The following is a 20,413-nucleotide window of genomic DNA, read 5'->3' on the forward strand; positions in this document are numbered from 1 at the left end:
AAAATGCCCAAGAAAATGGTTGGCGGGAAATGGCTTAAAACCCTGGACTCTGAACCCAAGTGCACGTGGGCGAGTTCAGCTCTTGGAGGGTGACCTCTTGTTGGGCCTGTCTTGAGCAAGAAAGGCCAAGCAGCAGCAGTAATTCTTCAAATCCGGCTCACTGCAGGATGGCGATGTTACGCAATCCTCATTAGAATGAGTTGCATTTTTCATGCCCCAGGCCCGTGAACTGGACTGAATTAAGCTCCTGTAGGAAAATCGATAAAGGCAGAAAACCCAACCCCCACCTCGCCCCCCTGCAGGAGGCTGATGTCAAGGTAACCGGGACACAAAGGAGGAGTTAGAAAAGTTTAACTGGAGCCTGAGCTGAAAGGCCCCTCTGATTGGAAGAGTCTGAATCAATAGAGAATAGGGGAAAGGGGGGGGCAATCTGCTGCCCTTACCTCCTACCAAGAGAGAGCAAAAGAACGAGAAATTGACATCGGTCACTGCCTGAGCCGGCTTCTCTCAGCACAGCCGAGGAGAGAAGAAATATGATTCCCTACAAGGAGCCGTGCAAGGACTGACCTTGAAAAGGATCCGATTTGGGGGAAGAGAAGGAAAATGTCCGAGAACAGTGCGTCTCTGAGCCCCCCAGGATTGTTCGCATCTGGCAGCAGAGTGCTGCAGCTGGCCACCAAAGGGGAGTGGATCACCCTGGAGCAGACCCTGAGAGGCATGGACAAGGGGGACCTGGCCGTCTCCCAGACTGACCAAGTAAGTAGCCAACAACCAGGAAGCTGTTTTAGCGTCGGCTTGTGTTATGACAGATACAAAAGAATAAATGGTGCTATGATGATTGCCGGGGGGGGGGGGGGGGGGGGGGAGCAGGGGAAGGCAGTGAGGCTGGAGTCACCGGGGCTAATCATGGTTCTTTCCACTGCATAAATGGCTAGGTGCCTTGGGAGCAGTGGTTTGCCTTTGTCTGCGTCATCTCGTATTCACCTCTGCTGGAGGCAGAGTATTCCACTAGTTGGAACAGGCGGGTAAATCCTGTATTACCAGCATGAACTGACGACCCTGCTCCCATTCTCCTTCCCAGTTGTGGTTCGCACTGAATGGCTTCTCCGTGTTAAGAACAGGGATGTTTCAGCCAGTGGTTTCACTACTATTGTGTGCATTACAATAGCAGGACCACCATGGAGATCCCGGCCCCATTGTGCGAGGCGCTGTGCAAACACATAGTGAGGTGGTCCCTGCCTGGAAGAGTTTCCCATCTAAATAGACACGGCAGATAAAGGAAGCGTTACCGCCCCCGGTTAGAAATGGAGAACCCAGGTGAAGAGCGGTGAGGTGACTTGCCCGAAGTCACACACAATGTCTGATTGAGAGACAGGGATTGAACTCCGATTTACAGAGCCCTAACCCAGAGATTTAGCCACAAAGCCAGCCTTCAGTACGGACAGAGGAGTAGGAATCATTTAATGGGATAGCATTTGTGGATTTAATCTGATGAGGTTCAACAAGGACAAGTGCAGAGTCCTACACTTAGGACGGAAGAATCCCATGCACTGCTACAGACTAGGGACCGACTGGCTAGGCAGCAGTTCTACAGAAAAGGACCTAGGGGTTACAGTGGACGAGAAGCTGGATATGAGTCGACAGTGTGCCCTTGTTGCCAAGAAGGCTAACGGCATTTTGGGCTGTATAAGTAGGGGCATTGCCAGCAGATTGAGGGACGTGATCATTCCCCTCTATTTGACGTGGGTGAGGCCTCATCTGGAGTACTGTGTCCAGTTTTGGGCCCCACACTACAAGAAGGATGTGGAAAAATTAGAAAGAGTCCAACGGAGGGCAACAAAAATGATTAGGGGGCTGGAGCACAAGACTTATGAGGAGAGGCTGAGGGAACTGGGATTGTTTAGTCTGCAGACGAGAAGAATGAGGGGGGATTTAATAGCTGCTTTCAACTACTTGAAAGGGGGTTCCAAAGAGGATGGAGCTCGGCTGTTCTCAGTGGTGGCAGATGACAGAACAAGGAGCAATGGTCTCAAGTTGCAGTAGAGGAGGTTTAGGTTGGATATTAGGAAAAACTTTTTCACTAGGAGGGTGGTGAAGCACTGGAATGGGTTACCTAGGGAGGTGGTGGAATCTCCTTCCTTAGAGGTTTTTAAGGTCAGGCTTGACAAAGCCCTGGCTGGGATGATTTAGTTGGGGATTGGTCCTGCTTTGAGCAGGGGGTTGGACTAGATGACCTCCTGAGGTCCCTTCCAACCCTGATATTCTATTCTATGACCATCCCATCCAAAGGGGGCTGTCTGTTGGAGTGCTCCACATGTGGGGAGCTGCACTGTCTGAGCTACAGAGCATGGAAAAGTGCTGGAGTCTTGAACCCATGTTGCTAACTGGTGCCACTACCTGTAGAGGGCATTTAGCCATTCAGGGTCAAGAGCTTTGGACTTGCATTTAATCTTTATCAACCTGGTTTTCTGAGTGTCACTGCCTGCCCTGTAACCTTGGGTGCCTCACACTGCTTTGCTCTTGGAACTCCCAACCTGGGCCACTCACAGCCAGCCGACAAGCATGCAGGTCACACCCTGAGGGACCTGTGTGCTAGACCGCCCTGGTACAGCAGTTCTGATTCCAGCAGCCTGTCTGCAGCTTCCAGCAGCCTTGGTTACTACTTGCAGGGTGACCCCCAACACACTCCCAGCCCTGAATTGTCCCCAAACGATGTGCTCTGTAATGCCCCCCCTTCTTCAGGACAGTTCAGAGAAATAATATGATTCATTTGCTCCTCTAACCAGACACAACACTCCAGTTAGCCACATTAACTGGAGTTGACACCCACTGGAGTACAAACACAATGCTGTTGGTTTAGATTAACAGCAAAACAAGTTTATGAACAAAAGAAGATGGGGTTTTAAGTGAATTCAAGTATGAGAGAGAAAGTTAGAAATGGTTACCAGCAACTGAAAGGGAAAACACGCCTCTAAAAGTCTCAAACTTAATCTAGCAAGTTTTGGTTCCAGGGTTTGGCAAGATGGTCTTCGAGGCCTGCAAGATGGTGATGGACCCTTGCCTTGCTCAGGATCTCTTCCAGAGGCATAACAGCACAGGTGCCTTTGTCGTCTTAGGTGAAAGAGAAAACATGGGATTCTCTGGCCCTTTCTTCGATAGTCTGGTGAACCTTGGAGTCTTCTGAAGGTTACGCCTCGAAGTAAAGTTTATTCAAGCAGTGAGGAAAGCAGCATGGAGTCTGGTGGTGAAGGAGGCTCTGTGCCCTTTCTTCCCCCTTTATGTTTGCTGAAATGCAAATTATTCTGTTTCCTACCATCTCCTCCCCCTGCTGCCTTGGTGATCCTGTTTGCTACTTATATGTAAATTGGGGTAAACACGCATCCCTTTGTTTATGCTAGACCTGCTTTAAAAACTTTTGCCTAGGCAGGGCTGTCTGGTTTTGAACATGTGCTAATACAGGGGAATTCATAACTTTATGTATAATGTTGCTACCTGCTTTTCACCATGATATTATTCACTAGTGCGTTGTTAGTTTTCAGTTGACACCTCACAAGGCATATTTCGGACAAAGATGATTACTAGGGTGACCAGATAGCAACTGTGAAAAAACGGGACGGGGGGGGGGGGGTGTGGGGGGTAATAGGCGCTTATATAAGAAAAAGTCCCCAAAAACGGGACTGTCCCTTTAAAAACGGGACATCTGGTCACCCTAATTATTACAGTAGTGTGTGGGGCATGAATACAGGGGTGCTTTGGGTCACACAGGGTTTACAGACCTGGCTTAAGAAAAGAAAAGCCCCCAGAGACACATGAGGCAGGCCTGAGGCAGAGTGCTCCCTCAGGACGGGACAGCATGGCTGAGCTGTTCCAGCTGTAAAACAGCTGCCATCTAATGAAACGCCATGCCCGGGAAAGGACACACCCAGCAGTTCTTACAGTCCTGATGGACTCGGCTCTAATCTCAAACTGGACTGAAAAGAATTGTGCTTGAGTCGTTCCATTTTCATCTCTTGGAAAGGTCTCGGAAGGTGGGTTTTGAGGGTAATTGACCGTGTTTAGACAGCACAGTGTGGGCTGGGACCCTTGCTACCTGAGATCTTAGCCTCCCTCCCCATGCACCAGCATAGCAGCTGGGATCAAGTGCTGAAGTGGGGGTTGCCTGAAAGGAGACCTTTCTAAGGAAGAAATGAGCAGCAATAGCCCATGATGACACGGGCACCTGTGAGGGCCAACCTCAGACATCTAGGTGCTCAGTCAGCAATGCCTGTCTTGTCTCCTCCAGGAGTCGGGCCTGACCCCCTTCATGATCGCGGTGAGAGAGAACAGGCTGTCCATTGTCGAGAGGTTGCTGGAGCTGGGAGTGAATCTTTCAGACCAAACTAAGGTAAGAGACCACTTACTATCCAGCTGTCTAGAGCCCTGATGGGAATAAGTGGAGCAGGGAGAGAGAGACTCATGTTAAAGGACTCCATATAGTATGGAGTTATCGGCTACATGACCACTTGGAGGGGATATGATAACTGTCTGGCGATAGTATTCTCATTCATTGTTTGTATTATGATAGCACCAAAGTGAGGTCAGGGCTCCATTGTCCTGGGCGCTGTACAAACCCCTAGTGAGAGACAGTCCCTGCTCAGCGAGCTGAGTAGCTACATAGGCATGACAAAGGAAGAATTGCAATCCCCATTTTAGAAGTGGGGAACTGAGGCCTGGAGAGATAGTGAGTTGCCCAAGGGCACACTGCGAGCTTGTGGCAGAGTTGGGATTTGAACCCCTGTTTTCTGAGAACTTCCCCAGTGCCTTAACAACAAGCCCAGCCTTTCATCTGACCGCATGTGAATGAAATAGACATGGAGGAGGGAGAGGAATTGTTTATGCCAAAAAGCAAGGGACTGAACCTGAGCTTAGGAAAGCATGTGAGGAGCATCAGGAAATGTTTCCTAGCGTTAAGGTCTATTAGGCGTTGGAAGAATCTCCTAAGGAAAACTCCATGGTATGAATCATCTAGGACTGGACTGGATGGAGCAGGGAGGCGTGTTTGTGATGGGAATAATCCTGTAGTAGCAGAGATGTGAGTAAGCAATAGGTCATTTTCATCTCTAAAACCTATGATTAAAGAGTCTGGCAGCTTGTGCCAGCTGGGGGTCATCTGGTCCAAGGCACACTGGCCTTTATTTGTTATGTATTTGTGCACAGAAACAAACATCTGTGTACATCTGTAGACATGCCGGGGAGGAGAGGAGGTAAGGGTCCATGATAAATATTGCGTGGCTCTGCGATTTGTTACATGGGACTCCTCTCCACTGCAGTGGGGTGTCTGTGTCTTTTTAAGTCCAGATCATGTCTGATAATGTTTTGGGTATTTCGTTTTTCAAATGTTTTTGTGAAAAGCCTGCAGTTCACCTGCTCAGAGGGAGAGGGCACTATGGTTTGGCAAGCCGGTGGACATTGTAAGTCTGGCCCTTTGTTTCTAAGGTATTTAAGCACCTAAAGATGTGGATGGGTGGTGTGACGCTTTGGAGGTCCACCCAGACCAGTAAGGGGTTGTGTCTCCACCTGCCCTGTGACCCTGGGGGCTTCTATGCTGGGAAGCTTCGGCTCAGGGCCCTGCCACTAGAAGCTTGCTACTAGCGCAGTGACCTCACCCTGGATTCCATCAGCCTGGTTGCTCCTTGTAAGGTGACACCTACAACCCTTCCAGTCTGGAGTCTCCACCAAGTCGTCCCCTCTGCGTTGTCCAGCCCCTGTCACTGGGCTCTCTCAGAGGCTACCCAGTTCACTGCCTCCAAAGAGCCAGAGCTCACGCCAGCCTGAGAGTTCGGCTCTGGATGTTACCCTTCACTTTCATACATAGCACTGAGATGGGTTTGTAAGAAAATAAACACAGGGTGGCTAACACAGAACATAGGCAGAAGGGCTCCCACGGAAGAGGGACAGAGAGAGGAAAGGTTACAAATAAAACCAACAAAATGTGCTTTCTAGTGACTCAAACTTAATTCTAGCAAGTTGAAACCGTTGCCTAAGCAGTTTCCTTATCAGTCACAATCCCTAGGCCCCAAACCAGGGCACCCAACTGTCCCAGGCTCGATGCGTGCTGTAGCCTATCATCCCCTCAGTGATGGAGGCTGAAATGGCTTTTTGCTTCTGCTCATGTTGCCTAAAACTCATTGTTTTGTCCCTAGAGTCAGGCTGATCTGCTGTTCTTCTCTTCCCATCCCCCGCTGATTCGTATGTTAATTGGGCTTCCATTGTTTTGATTCCATAATGCTTTATTTCCATTGGGGGCTGGCAGATAGCTGCCTTCCCTCGTCTCTTGGTGAAAACCTGTTCCTCCCTTTGTTTGGTCCCAGACTTTAAAGCATAATATGAGTGTCCAGAGTTCCTCATATAATGTAAATAGACTCACTTCCCAATTACATTAATCACCCATGTGTCACCGGCTTTCCTAAAAGACCTTACCCGATACACTTTTATAGTACAGGAATAGTGTGTACAATCAGTTAATTCAATTGCATATTCTTTGGGGTTCAGCCCCCCTGTTCTCCCCCTGGTGTGTCTGGGCCCCGATTGTCACAGCTGCCTAGAGGTATTTTCAAAAGTGCCTGGGCATCTCCTGCTAGGCATCTGTAGGTGCCCAAATAGCTTTACTGCTCTGGCCCAGGTCATGGCAGACTTTGCCCTAATTATGTGTCCTGCTGGATGTGGGTTGTGATCCCCTGTCATCGGCCATGTCAGCACACACTCCCAACAGCCACTGGCCAGGGTCCGGTCTGCGTATGAGGTAACTGCAAGGCCACCCTTTCCCATCCCGCCCCACCCCGGGCCAGGAGTTCCACTTTCCTGGAAGTGCTCATGAAATGCCTTGAGCAGCTAATCTGGACCCATGCTGGGAATGCAAACCCAATGGCTCTCCTCAGCGCTGAAAGGGGCCCCAGGAGTGAGGCGGGCAGAGCCAGCCCCCTGCGTCAGCTGTTGACCTTCCAAGCCTCCCCACTGAGATGCCTCCGGCTGCTTGGCAAGGACTCCAAGGACTTCCAAACAGCAGCAGCATCCCCCAGGGCACGGCTTTCAGTGGCCGGGGGAGAGGGGAGCTGCCTCCACCAGTGCACAGGATGGAGCAACGCATGTCTGCCCTGCCCTGCAGACACCAGACAAAGCTGGGAGCCTCTTCAGATTCAAATGGAGTCCTATTGACCTGCTTAGTGCCTCAGTGACCTGTACAGTTAGCGGCTGTGGAGAGCTGACCCGGGGGGAAGCTCAGAGTCAGTGCAGCTGGAGCAAGGACTGCAGAAACTCCATGCATTAAAAACCAGTGTCTGGTGAGCATCTCTGCTGCCCTCCAGGAGGTGATTTTCATGAAGATTACCGCTCCTGAGCTGTCACTGGGAGGTGGAAAGAGCTAATTAATCCCTGGCATAGGTTGTCCCATGTGCTTGTAGACCCAGCCAAAAACTGAGACCCCTTTGAGGTGGGCTGGCTGCTGCAGTGGGAGCATTCTGAAGGTGCAACATGCACACAAGTTGTCCGAGCGCTAAAGCAACGTTAGGAGCGGATGAAATTCCATTGCGGGAATGACCAGCCCTCTGGGTGTGCTAGGCTAATATTGCTAACCTGGATCTTTGTAGGGGAACTGAGATGCTACGTGACTTATCCCAGGTCACAGCAGGAGTTGGGGCTCGAGTCTGTTCTTGTGACATTAACGTTACTCCTGTGAAGTTATGCTGGATTGACACCACTAGTCTAATTGAGATCAGAATCTGGCCCTCGGTTTCAGAATGAGGATTAGAAGCCAGGCCTGGCTTCTAGGCCTGGTCTCTCACCACTAGGTCAGCCCAGAGACACCCTCCAGAGAAGCCCCAGTAAGAACAGTGCAATTCCTTCACCTGCCAAGCCCCTCTCCTCTTTGGTGTGAAGATTCCTTTGGGGATCCATGTTAAAGCAAGGTTTTTAAGCATTTACTAGTGAGGAAGGATTTTCCCATGTGGGTTTCAATGAGAAGTTTAAAATCTCTCTTTTTTTTAACCCTTCCTTTGTCACAGTTTAAGACAATCTCCTTCAACTCAGGTTCAACTGATGAGGACCATGGTTTGGGGTAGATCTGAGTGGCTTTGGTGGGGTACCTCTCTTGTACGATTATACCCCCCTGCTCCCTTTGACTTTGTCCTGGGACAGGATCTGAGAGTGAAGGGTTTGGTTTGCACCAGTAGCCCATGGAAGTGAGTCTGGGAGGAGAGACCTCAAAGAATATTCCAGCCCCAATGGCTTTGATTTTGCTCTTTCCTGGAGACAAACTTTTCTGAAAGTGGGTTTTCCAAATGTTAGTCTCTTACATTAGGAATCTTGGGTCCTCACTTCACTTCTCTTTGCTGGGAGACCTGGGGAGATTTGAATGGGACTTTGGCAGATGCAAATTCACTCAAAACTCCCTGTTGTGCAGGTCTATGGATTTCACCTATGAGTGTTCCCAGAAAGAGTCATTTCAGTTCATACACCCCGGTATTCACCCTAAAAGCACTCTTGCATTCTTCCAGTCATGGAGCAGAAACAATATCATGTGACTTTATCTGACCAATTGCAACTTGGCAACACAGATTAACATTTGAATACTTGTGGAAAACAGAAATTATTAATCTTTTATAACATTGTGCTACCTAGTGACCACAACCTCAACTAAGACCTCAGTGTGCTTGGGGCTGTACAAGCGTATGTAGTCAGAGCCAGTTCCGCCCCAAGAAGCTTATAACTGAAGAGCTTGTCCACATACAGAGTTACACCAGATTAATTTAAGTGTGATTTTAAAGTGAGTAGGGTTACCATATTTCAGCAAGAAAAAAAGAGGACGGGAGGAGCCCCGCCCTAGCCCCGCCCCTGCCCCTCCCACTTCCCGCCCCCCCAGAACCCCCAACCCTCCCCCCGTTCCTTGTCCCCTGACTGCCCCCTCCTGGGACCCCTGCCCCTAACTGCCCCCCAGGACTCCACTCCCTATCTAAGCCTCCCTGCCTCTTGTCCCCTGACTGCCCCAACCCTTATCCACACCCCCACCCCCAGACAGACCCCTGGGACTCCCACGCCCCATCCAACCACTCCCCACCCCCTGACAGCCCCCCCCCAGAACTCCCAACCCATCTAAACCCCTCTGCTCCCTGTCCCCTGACTGCTCCGATCCCTCTCCCCACTCCTGCCCCCTGACAGCCCCCCCCAGAACTCCCAACCCATCTAAACCCCTCTGCTCCCTGTCCCCTGACTGCTCCGATCCCTCTCCCCACCCCTGCCCCCTGACAGCCCCCCCCAGAACTCCCGACCCATCTAAACCTCTCTGCTCCCTGTCCCCTGACTGCTCCGATCCCTCTCCCCACTCCTGCCCCCTGACAGCCCCCCCCAGAACTCCCGACCCATCTAAACCTCTCTGCTCCCTGTCCCCTGACTGCTCCGATCCCTCTCCCCACTCCTGCCCCCTGACAGCCCCCCCCAGAACTCCCAAACACTCCCCCCGCTCCTTGTCCCCTGACTGCCCCCTCCTGGGACCCCTGCTCCTAACTGCCCTCCAGAACCCCACCCCCTACCTAAGACTCCCTGTTCCTTGTCCCCTAACTGCCCCCTCCTAAGACCCCCCCCAACTGCCCCCCAGGACCCTACCCCCTACCTGTACCCTGACTGCCCAAAACTTTCTCCACTCCCCCCAAAAAGCCCCCCCCCGTTTCTTGACTGCCACCTCCAGAACCTTCCTGCCCCCTGACCTCCTTACCCTGCTGCTCAGAACAGGGTGTTGGGCTCTGTGCAGCCGAGCCGGACACGTGGCTGAGCTCCCCAGCACAACAAAACCCGGTCCCTGGCCCTGCACAACAAAACCCGGTCTGGCCCTGCACAGTGCTGCCGGACTGGGCTGCAAGGGAGCTGCCGGCTCAGAATGCAGGGCGGATCCGGCTCCTCTCCAGCTGCTCCTGAGTCCAGCCCGGGACTTCCCTGCAGCCCTCCCAGCCGCTCGCTCTGCTCTGCGGGGGGGAAATCCCGGACATTGTGAGTGCTTTACAAATTCCCCCCGGACGCTATTTTTAGCACAAAAAGGAGGACATGTCCGGGTAAATCCGGACGAATGGTAACCCTAAAAGTGAGGTGCAAAAGGCTTCCTGGACACTCCTATAGCAGTCCAACTAGGGTCAGTTGAGTTCAATTAAAATCCATTAGGAACCATAAGCAAAACTGAAGTACAGCGTTCTTAAATCAAAATTGCTGCAAGTTTGTGTGTTGACAAGACAGACAATGGTGGGAAGGGGAAAGCGAAGTGACTTGCACAGGACCGCTTAGCAGGTCAGTAGCAGAGCGGGGACTAGAGAATCAGAACTCCTGACTCCCACACCTGTGCTCTATCCACTGGACTACGCAGCCGCCAATAAACAAGCTCAGAAATAAAAATGTCCGAGAAATATGAGTGCATAATAAATAGGCGGCTCCCTGCCCTGACCTATTGCAGGGACAGAGAGACGAGGTGTATGTCAGGGAAATGACATGCTGTGCCTCACTCAGGCAGATCTAGCACCAGGTTGAAGAATAACGGCAAGCGTTTACCAAGCTTGATCTGTGTGTAATAACGTCACAGCCTGTTGAGCAGAGGGCAGCTAGACAAATCCCCTCTCAGCTGACGTTTGTCAGGATCAGCCCGAGCGATCATTCAGAGCTGCTCCGGCGAGAGTCCTTCATGCCTAAGGACAAGATTATTACTGCAGCAGCACGGAAGATGCATTGGAGGCATTTCTTCTGCCACGAGGACCTTCAAGTGCCACAACAGGCCTGCGAGCGGCTGCTTTTGCAGCAACAGTAAATCTCACAGTCCAGCCTTAAGTGCTGCCTTGGAAGGAGATTTCTCTTGAGGTTTGCACAACCTTGGTAGGGGAGGGGTGTGTCAAGAGCCATTTCTTGTAGGATGGGAGGTCTAAGGGAGGGCTGATGGTAACGGACTACAGGAACTGTCGTGTTGGATACAGTCCAGGTCGGAAGCCTTTCTCGGTCGCTGCGAGAAACACCCCCATCCTTGTCATTCAGGCCTGTAACCTGGACGTCCTCTTCAGCTCTTCTCTCTCTAGGGCCTCACATCCAGGCCATGTCTAATTCCTCATGCTTCTTTCTGCATCACATGTCTAGGGTCCAGCCTTTCCTCTCTGTCCACACAGCTAGAGCCATTGTCTAGGCCCTCCTCATCTTACGACTCATCTACGGCGACATCCTCCCCTCTGGCCGTCACAAATCTCATGAGAGATGATGGGTAGGGTGGGGACAGGCCAGGGAGGGCCTTGACCGTGAGGACACTCAAATGCCTGTCACAAAGATCCTTTTCCCAGTTTGTTGCTTTGACCATATCACCCCTTTGCCCGTGAGGCCTACAAAGCACTTGACAGGCCACTGCTCTACTGAGATCGCTGCCCGTCATGCCAGCCACTGTGGTCTCATTGTTTCCCTCATCTGTCTGCCTGTCTCCACCTGTTCTCTATAGTTGTACATTTAGACTGTAAGCTCTCTTGGGTGGGGAATGTCTATCTGTTCTGTGATTGTGCAGCCCCTAGAGCCAGGGGGCGCTGGTTCTTAGGTGCTATCATAATATACATAATAAATAATGGCAGCCAACATGCTTTTACTGCCCAGAGTTGTGCTAGTCCTTGGCCACTCGCCAGTAAACAACAAAATGCAGCCAGCCCTGTGGAGTAGGAAGCAGAGGCTCGCTTCAGAGCCAAGGTTCCCCTGGGCCAGCCTGAGGATCGGGGCTCCCCCTACTAAGGGCCCCATTATTGAGCCCAGGCCTGCCAGGTCCTTAGGCAACAACCGTAGTGGCTGTATTACGGTAGTGCACTGAACCCGCTACTCCTCCCCAACAACCTTAGTGCTAAAGGCCTACCGACCACAGCCATGATTGGATGGACAGGCAGCACTCTCATTGGGTACCTGGACCATATAAAGGCTCCAACAGGAAGAGGAGGCTGTCTAAGCAACAGACCATTGCCTGCTGATTAGACTGTCTCCCTGACCCTACTTTGTTGCCCCTGCTGACTTGCCTGACTTCCCCTTCCCAACCCACTGCCCCTGCCCCTCAGACAGGATCTTCCAGCTACTGACCGCTGCGAGAACTCTGACCATTGCCCCCGTCTGCTTCTGAGCCCAATCAACAGCCCAACTACCCCAGCGCCCACGCACACTTGACTACTGATCCAGGTGGTCCCCTAGCCGTCCTCAGCCACTGGGCATGACATGAGGTTATTCCTGGAGTGTCTCCCTCAGTTTCTCCTTGCTTTCCCTGCTCTCCGTTTGCTCCCTCACTCTGTCACCACCTTTCCTCTTTCCCACCCAGAACCACTCAACTTCCCATTGCCCCATTCCTGACATAGAATCAAAGAAGCGCCGGGCTGGACGGGACCTCAAGAAGTCATCCAGTCCAGCCTCCTGCACTGAGGCAGGACCAAGGTAACCTAGATCATCCCCCACTGGTGTCTGTCCAACATGTTCTTAAAAACCTCCAATGACGGGGATTCCACAACCTCCCGTTGAAGCCTCTTCCAGAGCTTAACTCCTTTTATAGTTAGAAAGTTTTTCCTAATATTTAACCTAAATCTCCCTTGCTGCAGCCTAATCCCATTATTTCTTGTCCTACCTTGAATGGAGAGCAATTGATCACCATCTTCTTTATAACAGCCCTTAATGTATTTGAAGACTGTTATCAGGGCCCCCCTCAATCTTCTTTTCTCAGGGGTCAGGTTTTATAAACGTTTTATCTTTTGTGCTGCTCTCCTCTGGACGCTCCACATCTTTCTTAAAATGCGACACCCAGAATTGGACACAGTGCTCCAGCTGAGGCCTCATCAGCGCAGAGTGGAGCGGGGCAGCTACTGCCCATGTCTTACACACGGCATTCCTGCTAATACGTCCCCAGGTGATAGTCACCTTTTTTGCAGTTGCATGGCATTCTGGGCTCCTGTTTCAATTTGCGATCCACTATGACCCCCAGAACTTTTTCACCAGTGCTACTGCCCAGCTAGATAGTCCCCGTGCTGCAGTTCTGTAGTTGATGTTTCCTGCCTCATATAGTACTTTACATTTGTCTAGCTTGAATTTCCTGACCTGGCTGTCTCGGTGCCCGGTTCTCACCTTCCCCTGGGTTTGGGAGCAGCAACGTGCAGGCAGGGCACAGCTCCTGAGGCTAGCCCAGAGTTGGCTGGTGGTGGGAGCAGGCAAAGGGGCTGGTGGCAGAGAAGGAGGAGGCTAGAAGAAAAAGTGAAGCTCCCTCAGGGAAGATGGGTTTTTTTCCAGTGAATGCTTGCACTGGGGGAAAGCAGTGGGAGGCTATGGAGACAGTTAAGGCTGTGTCCTGTTCAGAGGGAGGGAGAGAGAGATGATTTTGGGAGTCCCGAGGATGAGGGTTAATAGGCCATTTTTCTGTCACACTCTGCCTTTGAGTATATAGAAAACGCCTTCTCATGCCTGGCATGCTCCTCAGAGCACTGAACTGGGATCCAGACCTAGGTTCTAATCCCAGTTCTGCCACTGGTCTGCTGGGCGACGTTGGGCATGCTACTTTAACCTCTCAGTGCCTCAGTTTCCCCATCTGTAAATGGGGGTCATGATACTGACTTCTTTAGTACAGCGCTTTGAGATCTAGGGATGAAACGCCCTGTATAAGAGTTAGATGTTGTTGTTGTTAGTGCAGATTCATCCCAAGGGCCTGAGCTTGCCCTGCAAACCTAATGCAGCAAAATTGTCCTTTCCATTGAGGAGACCTGATGGTTCCCTGCCAGGCTGTTTTGAACAACCCTGGCTCCTCAAGCTGAGAGACAGCCTGACTTCCCTGGCTCTCGTATTGCAGCTGCAATTACAAAACATTACTATATTAAGGAGAGAAGAGTCAAGCTCCATGCAGCCAGATGGCCAGTGGAGGGACAAAACGCTTAATACCGAGGCCTTGTCTACACTTATCCTGTAAGTCGATGTCAGTTACGCTAGTTAAGGTGCGTAAGTTACATAACTTATGTCGATGTCGCTTACGTCGACATCAAGCGGTACCTACATCAGTCTATGTCAATGGAAGATGCTCTCCCATTGACATAGCTGCCGCCTCTCATTGAGGTGGATTAATTAAGTCGACAGGAGAGCGCTCGCCCATCGACTTATTGAGTCTGCACCAGACCCACTGAATCGATTCCGCTGCATGAATCGCAGGGGCGCCGATTTAGCCCGTAGTGAAGACAAGCCCTACATTTGGCAGATACAGGGATTGGATGGCTCCCATGGTCTGAGGATCTAGGAAATGCTCCGATTGGACGATGAGATCTGAAACCCTTGCGCTTATGTAGACCGTTGGCCCAGACCCTTTATTCTGTAAGTAATTTAGCGACCTTAATAAGGTATTTTAATTTGGGGGTTGGCAACAGCAATAAACAAAAATGGCCATCGTCTCAGGATAGTTGGTAGTTTTGGGGTGAGGAGCATTGATTTATTTGATATTCATGTGACGGTTGTCAGGTGAATTTCTTTTCTCTTTGGTTGTCCCATTGTGAGTTAGACAGGGAAGGTTAAGTAAGTTTAGAGGTAGTTATCTGATGATGTGTTTTGTGATTGTATTAGTTATTAGCTATTGGAGGTGGTTAATAAAGCCCATACATTAGAAAAGTGGTTTTGAATCCATTTTCTTTAGCTAAGCGACAAGGAGGGGCCATCGGACTACCTAGAATCTTGGGTAGGTTAGAAACAGAACAAATCATCTTTTATGCTTGCAATCTTTGTATTCATTGTTCTCATAGGCTAAATCAGTGAATGTTTGAGTGCATAGGCCCCGATTCAGCAAAGCACTCAAGCGTGTGCTTCGATCTCGCTGCCTTCAATGGGTCTTAATGCTTAAGTGATTTGCTAAATTCAGGGGCCTTGGAGATCCTTGGGTGAAGGGTGGTATAAAAGGGCAACGTATGTTTATTATTTATGTATTGCAGTGTGGAGATTTGCCCAGATGATCTTTGTCTAGCAGCTCAGTTCTTGATATAGTTTTCCATCAAAGAGATTTTCCCCTCTGTTAGCTGGTTGGCCACCAGCTAATTATTTTAGTAGCAATGGCTATGATTGGTGGAGAGACTGTGGGTTGGGATTGGGTTTTTGTTGTTTTGTTGCGGGGGAAGGGCATTGTATTCAGGACATTGATTGGCATCAACTCTATTGGTAGAATTGCCAGTTATGGAACGAATCTCTCTGGGAGTCTGATATCACTGTTAACAGCTGAGATGCTTGGCTGGCGAAACCACTGTAGAGAGTTCCTGGACCTGTAACTTAGGGTTTTAATGCAGTTCTGGTGATGGCGATGAAAACTGGGAGGCTGCCAGTAAGCATGCACTGCAAGTTGCTTTTTTGTAAGTAGGGCTCAGGACTTAAGCCTCTAGGTGGTTGAAATCTGTCCTAGCTCAGAACTGACCCAAACTAGTTTCCATCTGCCAACTGTTTGAGCTTGGAGCTCTCTGGCTTATTCCCTGTTAACAGGTGTCCCCACTGCACAATTTGTGATCCTCAACTGGCCCCCTAATTGATAGAGACTTCAATACTTGCCCTCCCTGCATAGGTGTGGAGACTAAACTACCCTTCCATCCCGAGGTACAATGTCAGATGCTCAGATATCACAGTGATGACTGCGACATAAATGCCTAGAGAGACAGTCAAGGTGGGTGAGGTAATACCTGTGATTGGACCAACTTCTGATGGTGAGAGGGACCAGCTTTCAAGCTACACAGAGCTCTTCTTCAGGTCCGGGGAAGGTTTCAAAGCTAAACACAAGGTGGAACAGACTTAAGCATAAGGAGTTAACACATATTGCAAGAGACCATTCAAGGTTGACGCACGGACACAGCGTGACAGATGGTCCCTCCAGGCCAGTGTTGAGGCAGGTTAGCAGAGCTGGGTAGGAAAGATGTCTCTATACTGAGTCTTTTCAGTAGATAAACAGAGCTCTTCATGCTGGTGGGCTGCCCATCTGGTGCCTTTCAGCACCTGTTGGTTGAGAGAGGAAACCCATCCCGGCAGGACTGAGCAGTTGAAACTACGCTGGTGATGTCAGCTGCTGCTGAGGTTTTTAAGGTGTGTTGCTAACTGCTCTTTCTCCGACCCCTTCCAGAATGGCCGAAATGCTTTACATGTGGCTGCTGCCCACTCGAAGGAGGAGATCATCCGGCTGCTGCTGGCTGGAAAGGCAGATCCCAACGTCCCTGGAGGGGTATGTGCACGTATGGGGGCATGGTAGGGAGGAGCGTCGTTGCCCTTGAAGTCTCCGCTTCCATTTCTTCAGCCGAATGGTCATTCCCAATGGGGATGCGCCTGAGACTGGTTCTTGCCCCACTGCCACCATTTGTTTAAAACAGATACTGGCAAAAATATTGGGGGATAGCTCAGTGGTTTGAGCATTGGCCTGCTAGACCCAGGGTTGTGAGTTCAATCCTTGAGGGGGCCATTTAGGGATCTTAGGCAAAAATCTGGGGTAAAAATCTGTCTGGGGATTGGTCCTGCTTTGAGCAGGGGGTGGGACTAGATGACCTCCTGAGGTCCCTTCCAGCCCTGAGATTCTATGATTCTATGAAAACAAAGCGCCCACGACACATTAGACTTGGAGTGAGTCTGCTGCATTGCTATTGTGCTGCTCGCTGTTCATACACCGGAACCACTTTGCCCTTCTATAGCATTTCCCACTGTGGATCCCAGAGACGCTGTGATCCACTCTGTGAAATACGTGGGGAATTCCTGCTTCAGACCACATTCCTCTCCAGCCAGGCTTCTTCCCTACAGGGTATTCTCCAGGCTGTTTCAACTGTCCCAAGCAATGGGGTTCCTGTCGCTTCTCTAGGCAGGACCATTTCGCAGCCAAATAGATCTCAAGATTGAGAACTTCTTGCCCACCCCTCTTCCCCCCCCCCCCATTCAGTCCCCTCCCTTCCCCAATCATTCAGCCTTTGCTCAGTTGGAGCCCATTAGTGCTCTCCTTATGCAGGGTTTTCTGCTCCAGGCTGGCCTGGTGGGCCGAGCTTCCGTCTTCCGTCCACCTGACTGCAGGGGAATTTTTTCCACTCCAACAATAGGGGAAACACATCCAAGAAAAATGACTCTTGTGTGCAGGCAGCTGTTTGCATGGACTGGATTCCAGCTTCCAGAGGACGGGTGCTTTCCTCCTCGATTGTGTCTGCTGTCGGTTGTGACGGGAGGGAAACGCTCCTCTGCTCTGTTATCTTCCCTCTGGCAGCGCGGTCAGAGGTGTTCCAGATGCAGCCCAGAGAGCTCTTTTGCGCTGTTTCCAGGCAATCGTTACATTGGCCCTGTCATAACTATAAAGGGAAGGGTAACAGCTGTCCTGTGTACAATACTATAAAATCCCTCCTGGCCAGAGACTCCAAAATCCTTTTCCCTGTAAAGGGTTAAGAAGCTCAGGTAACCTGGCTGGCATCTGACCTAAAGGACCAATAAGGGGACAAGATACTTTCAAATCTTGGGGGGGAAGGTTTTTGTTTGTGTTCTTTGTTTGGGAGTGTGTTCGTTCTCGGGACTGAGAGGGACCAGACATCAATCCAGGTTCTCCACATCTTTCTAAACAAGTCTCTCCTATTTCAAACTTGTAAGTAAATAGCCAGGCAAGGCGTGTTAGTTTTCCTTTGTTTTTCTCAACTTGTAAATGTACCTTTTACTAGAGTGTTTATCTTTGTTTGCTGTACTTTGAACCTGAGACTAGAGGGGAGTCCTCTGAGCTCTTTAAGTTTGATTACCCTGTAAGGTTAATTTCCATACTGATTTTACAGAGATGATTTTTACCTTTTTCTTTAATTAAAAGCCTTCTTTTTAAGAACCTGATTGATTTTTCCTTGTTTTTAGATCCAAGGGGGTTGGATCTGTATTCACCAGGAGTTGGTGAAGGGAAGGAGGGGGAAAGGTTAATTTCTCCTTGTTTTAGATCCAAGGGGATTGGATCTGTGTTCACCAGGAGTTGGTGGGAGGAAGGCGGGGGGATGGTTAATTTCTCCTTGTTTTAGATCCAAGGGGATTGGATCTGTGTTCACCAGGGAATTGGTGAAAGGTTTTCTCAGGGCTTCCCAGGGTGGGAATCTAGAATTGGGAAATGGTGGCAGCCGAACCAGAGCTAAGCTGGTAGTTAAGCTTAGAAGTTTTCATGCAGGCCCCTACATTTGTACCCTAAAGTTCAAAGTGGGGATCCAGCCTTGACAGGCCCCTGTAAAGGTCTGTGGTACTAATATATATAAATAAAAACCTGTAAAATTGGCTCAGGTCTTAAACAGCCAGGGATGCTCTGCTCACCCTCTGATTGACAAGGTCTCTCTGGCCCTGTCTCTGGTTGAGTGTGGGATGACTCAGAGAGAAATACAACTACTAGATACTCTCCTAGCACTGATTGCAGTACTGGGAATTAATCTGATATCATGGATCTTTAAGCCCTGAGTGCAGGGGCAAGAGAACTGGCCAGCCCTCCTTCCCTTCCTGAAGACCGCCTTTCCCTCCTCAGCACTCATTCACTCCTTCCCCCAGCCTGCTTCGCTCGCCCGTTCTGTCTGCTCTGGCTTCTGGGTGCTTAACTTGCTGCCCCTCCTCCTAGTTGCGGACTAGGCAAAAGACACAGGAGTACATTGCAGTGACTGGGGGTGGGAGGCGGTTCCAGCCATGGGGAATGGGATTTGCCTGGGCTCTGCCTGCCAGGGGTTCTGGCAACGGGGAAACAGGTTGCATGGGGGAGTGCATGGCAGGGTTTGGCAGCAGGCAGCAGGTTGCATTGGCAGTACATGGAGAAAAAAAATGTAAGTGGAAATCAAGACATGAACTGGGAAGCCAGACTCCATGTCTCTTGGTAACTGGCCTAAAGACAAAATAAACTCAAGCACCACTCCCCCACCTCCTGTCAGACCTCTCTCTGGCCCACTCTGTGCCTCTGTATTTTCCATGGCTGCCTGCAGCCTGCTGAAGTGCTTTAGAATTTGTTCAACCAGGAGACCCATGGGAGTTTCCATAACACATGCACAAAGCCAGACTCAGTGTGTGCAGAAGGGTCCCAGAGGGAGTTCATCCAGAAGTCCCTCTCTAGCACCTGCGCTCTCCTTAAAGAGAGAGAAGTTCCCCCATTTCTTCAATGGGCAGCAAGTCCTAGCCCCAGAGCACTGAGCTATTTATCAGGCACCCTTGGCACATGCTGGTCACCGGCTGTAGCTATCTCGGTGAGTGTTTTCGGTGTCCAATAGATGGAAGAGCATTGTGCCAACCCCACAGTTATCAGCTTCCTTCCTTCGTGAAGCTCCTTCAGGGAGGGCCACCAGCTGCTATTCTACTCACTGAGATGGTGGCTTCCTGCTGGCATTTACTCTTCCATCAGTCCTGATAATCCCGATCCTCATCTAGTGGCGAACATTGACTTCAGCCACTTCTTTTCTGCCCGCTGATTTCTGAGCCGTCTGCCTCGTTTCCAAGTTTCCTTTCTCTGGCCCTCCTAGTCTGTCCTGCCTCTTCTCTCCTCCGTGTTACAATCCACCCACAGAGCTCTGGCTAGTTCCATCTTCTCCAGGAGACGGGGCACTTCTGTTGGCTCTGTTCAATGGTTCCTAGTGTTCTCCCTTTCATGTTGGTCCTATGCTTAGGTCTGTCCCTGCAGATATGTCCCAAGGTATGTCTACACGGCAAGCTGAAGTATGGTGCAGTACAGGCAGATGCACTGGCACTAGCTTCCCCTGGGCTAGTAATAGCAGTTAAAACACAGGCCCTGGGCTTCAGCACAGGTTAGCCGCTTGACTATGAGTCTGGGGTCCCCAAAGGCCCTGGATAGACATACCCACATCCAGTCCAGCCTCCTGCACTGAGGCAGAACCAAGGAAACCTAGACATACCCCAAAGGCCCTAGACCAAATGAGGCCCGAGGCGAGGAGGGTCTCTGGCACCCCTCCTCCATTTGTTAAACTTTTGAACATCTTACAGCACCCCGAGCCCAGGCCCCCCGAGCCTGGCATGCCAGGCGGTCACCTGGGTCATCTGCGCCTAAATCCAGTCCTGTGTCTATCCATGCTGCTATCACACCTCAGACTGCAGTGTGGGCATATCCCCGAGTCATGGTAGCCTGGGATTCACGTACCGTGGAAAGAACTATTCTGTCTTTTGAGAACTCCTAGGTGGGCTGGACATGAACAAAGAGAATTTCTGAAACCTCGGGAAGCCCTGTCTAGAGCTGGTTGAAGCCTTTTTGATGGAAGAGTTTTCTGTCGGAAAATGTAATTTTGTCAAAATCTCAACCTTTCATGGGAAGGTAGCAATTTCCACTATGTTTTTGACTGAAAAAAATTGAAATGATTCATTTGGACTTTGTTTCATTTTAATAATGTCAAAACATTTTATGTAGACTTCTATATTATATTATAATATT

General features: G+C 50.3%; 1 protein-coding gene across 1 annotated transcript in view; it reads left to right on the top strand.

Annotated features, from left to right (window-relative positions):
* Positions 1-483: 483 nt before the first annotated feature.
* The window catches only part of LOC128833097 (serine/threonine-protein phosphatase 6 regulatory ankyrin repeat subunit B-like), an 88,103-nt gene continuing 68,173 nt past the window's right edge, over positions 484-20,413 (top strand). The window contains exons 1-3 of the mRNA XM_054021012.1: positions 484-756; positions 4,283-4,384; positions 16,133-16,231. Of these exons, the coding sequence (XP_053876987.1) occupies positions 604-756; positions 4,283-4,384; positions 16,133-16,231 (354 nt within the window). The 5' untranslated portion in view covers positions 484-603. The remainder of the gene's footprint in view (positions 757-4,282; positions 4,385-16,132; positions 16,232-20,413) is intronic.

The sequence above is a fragment of the Malaclemys terrapin genome, chromosome 2 (genome assembly GCF_027887155.1).
Source record: "Malaclemys terrapin pileata isolate rMalTer1 chromosome 2, rMalTer1.hap1, whole genome shotgun sequence".
Classification (NCBI taxonomy): domain Eukaryota; kingdom Metazoa; phylum Chordata; order Testudines; family Emydidae; genus Malaclemys; species Malaclemys terrapin.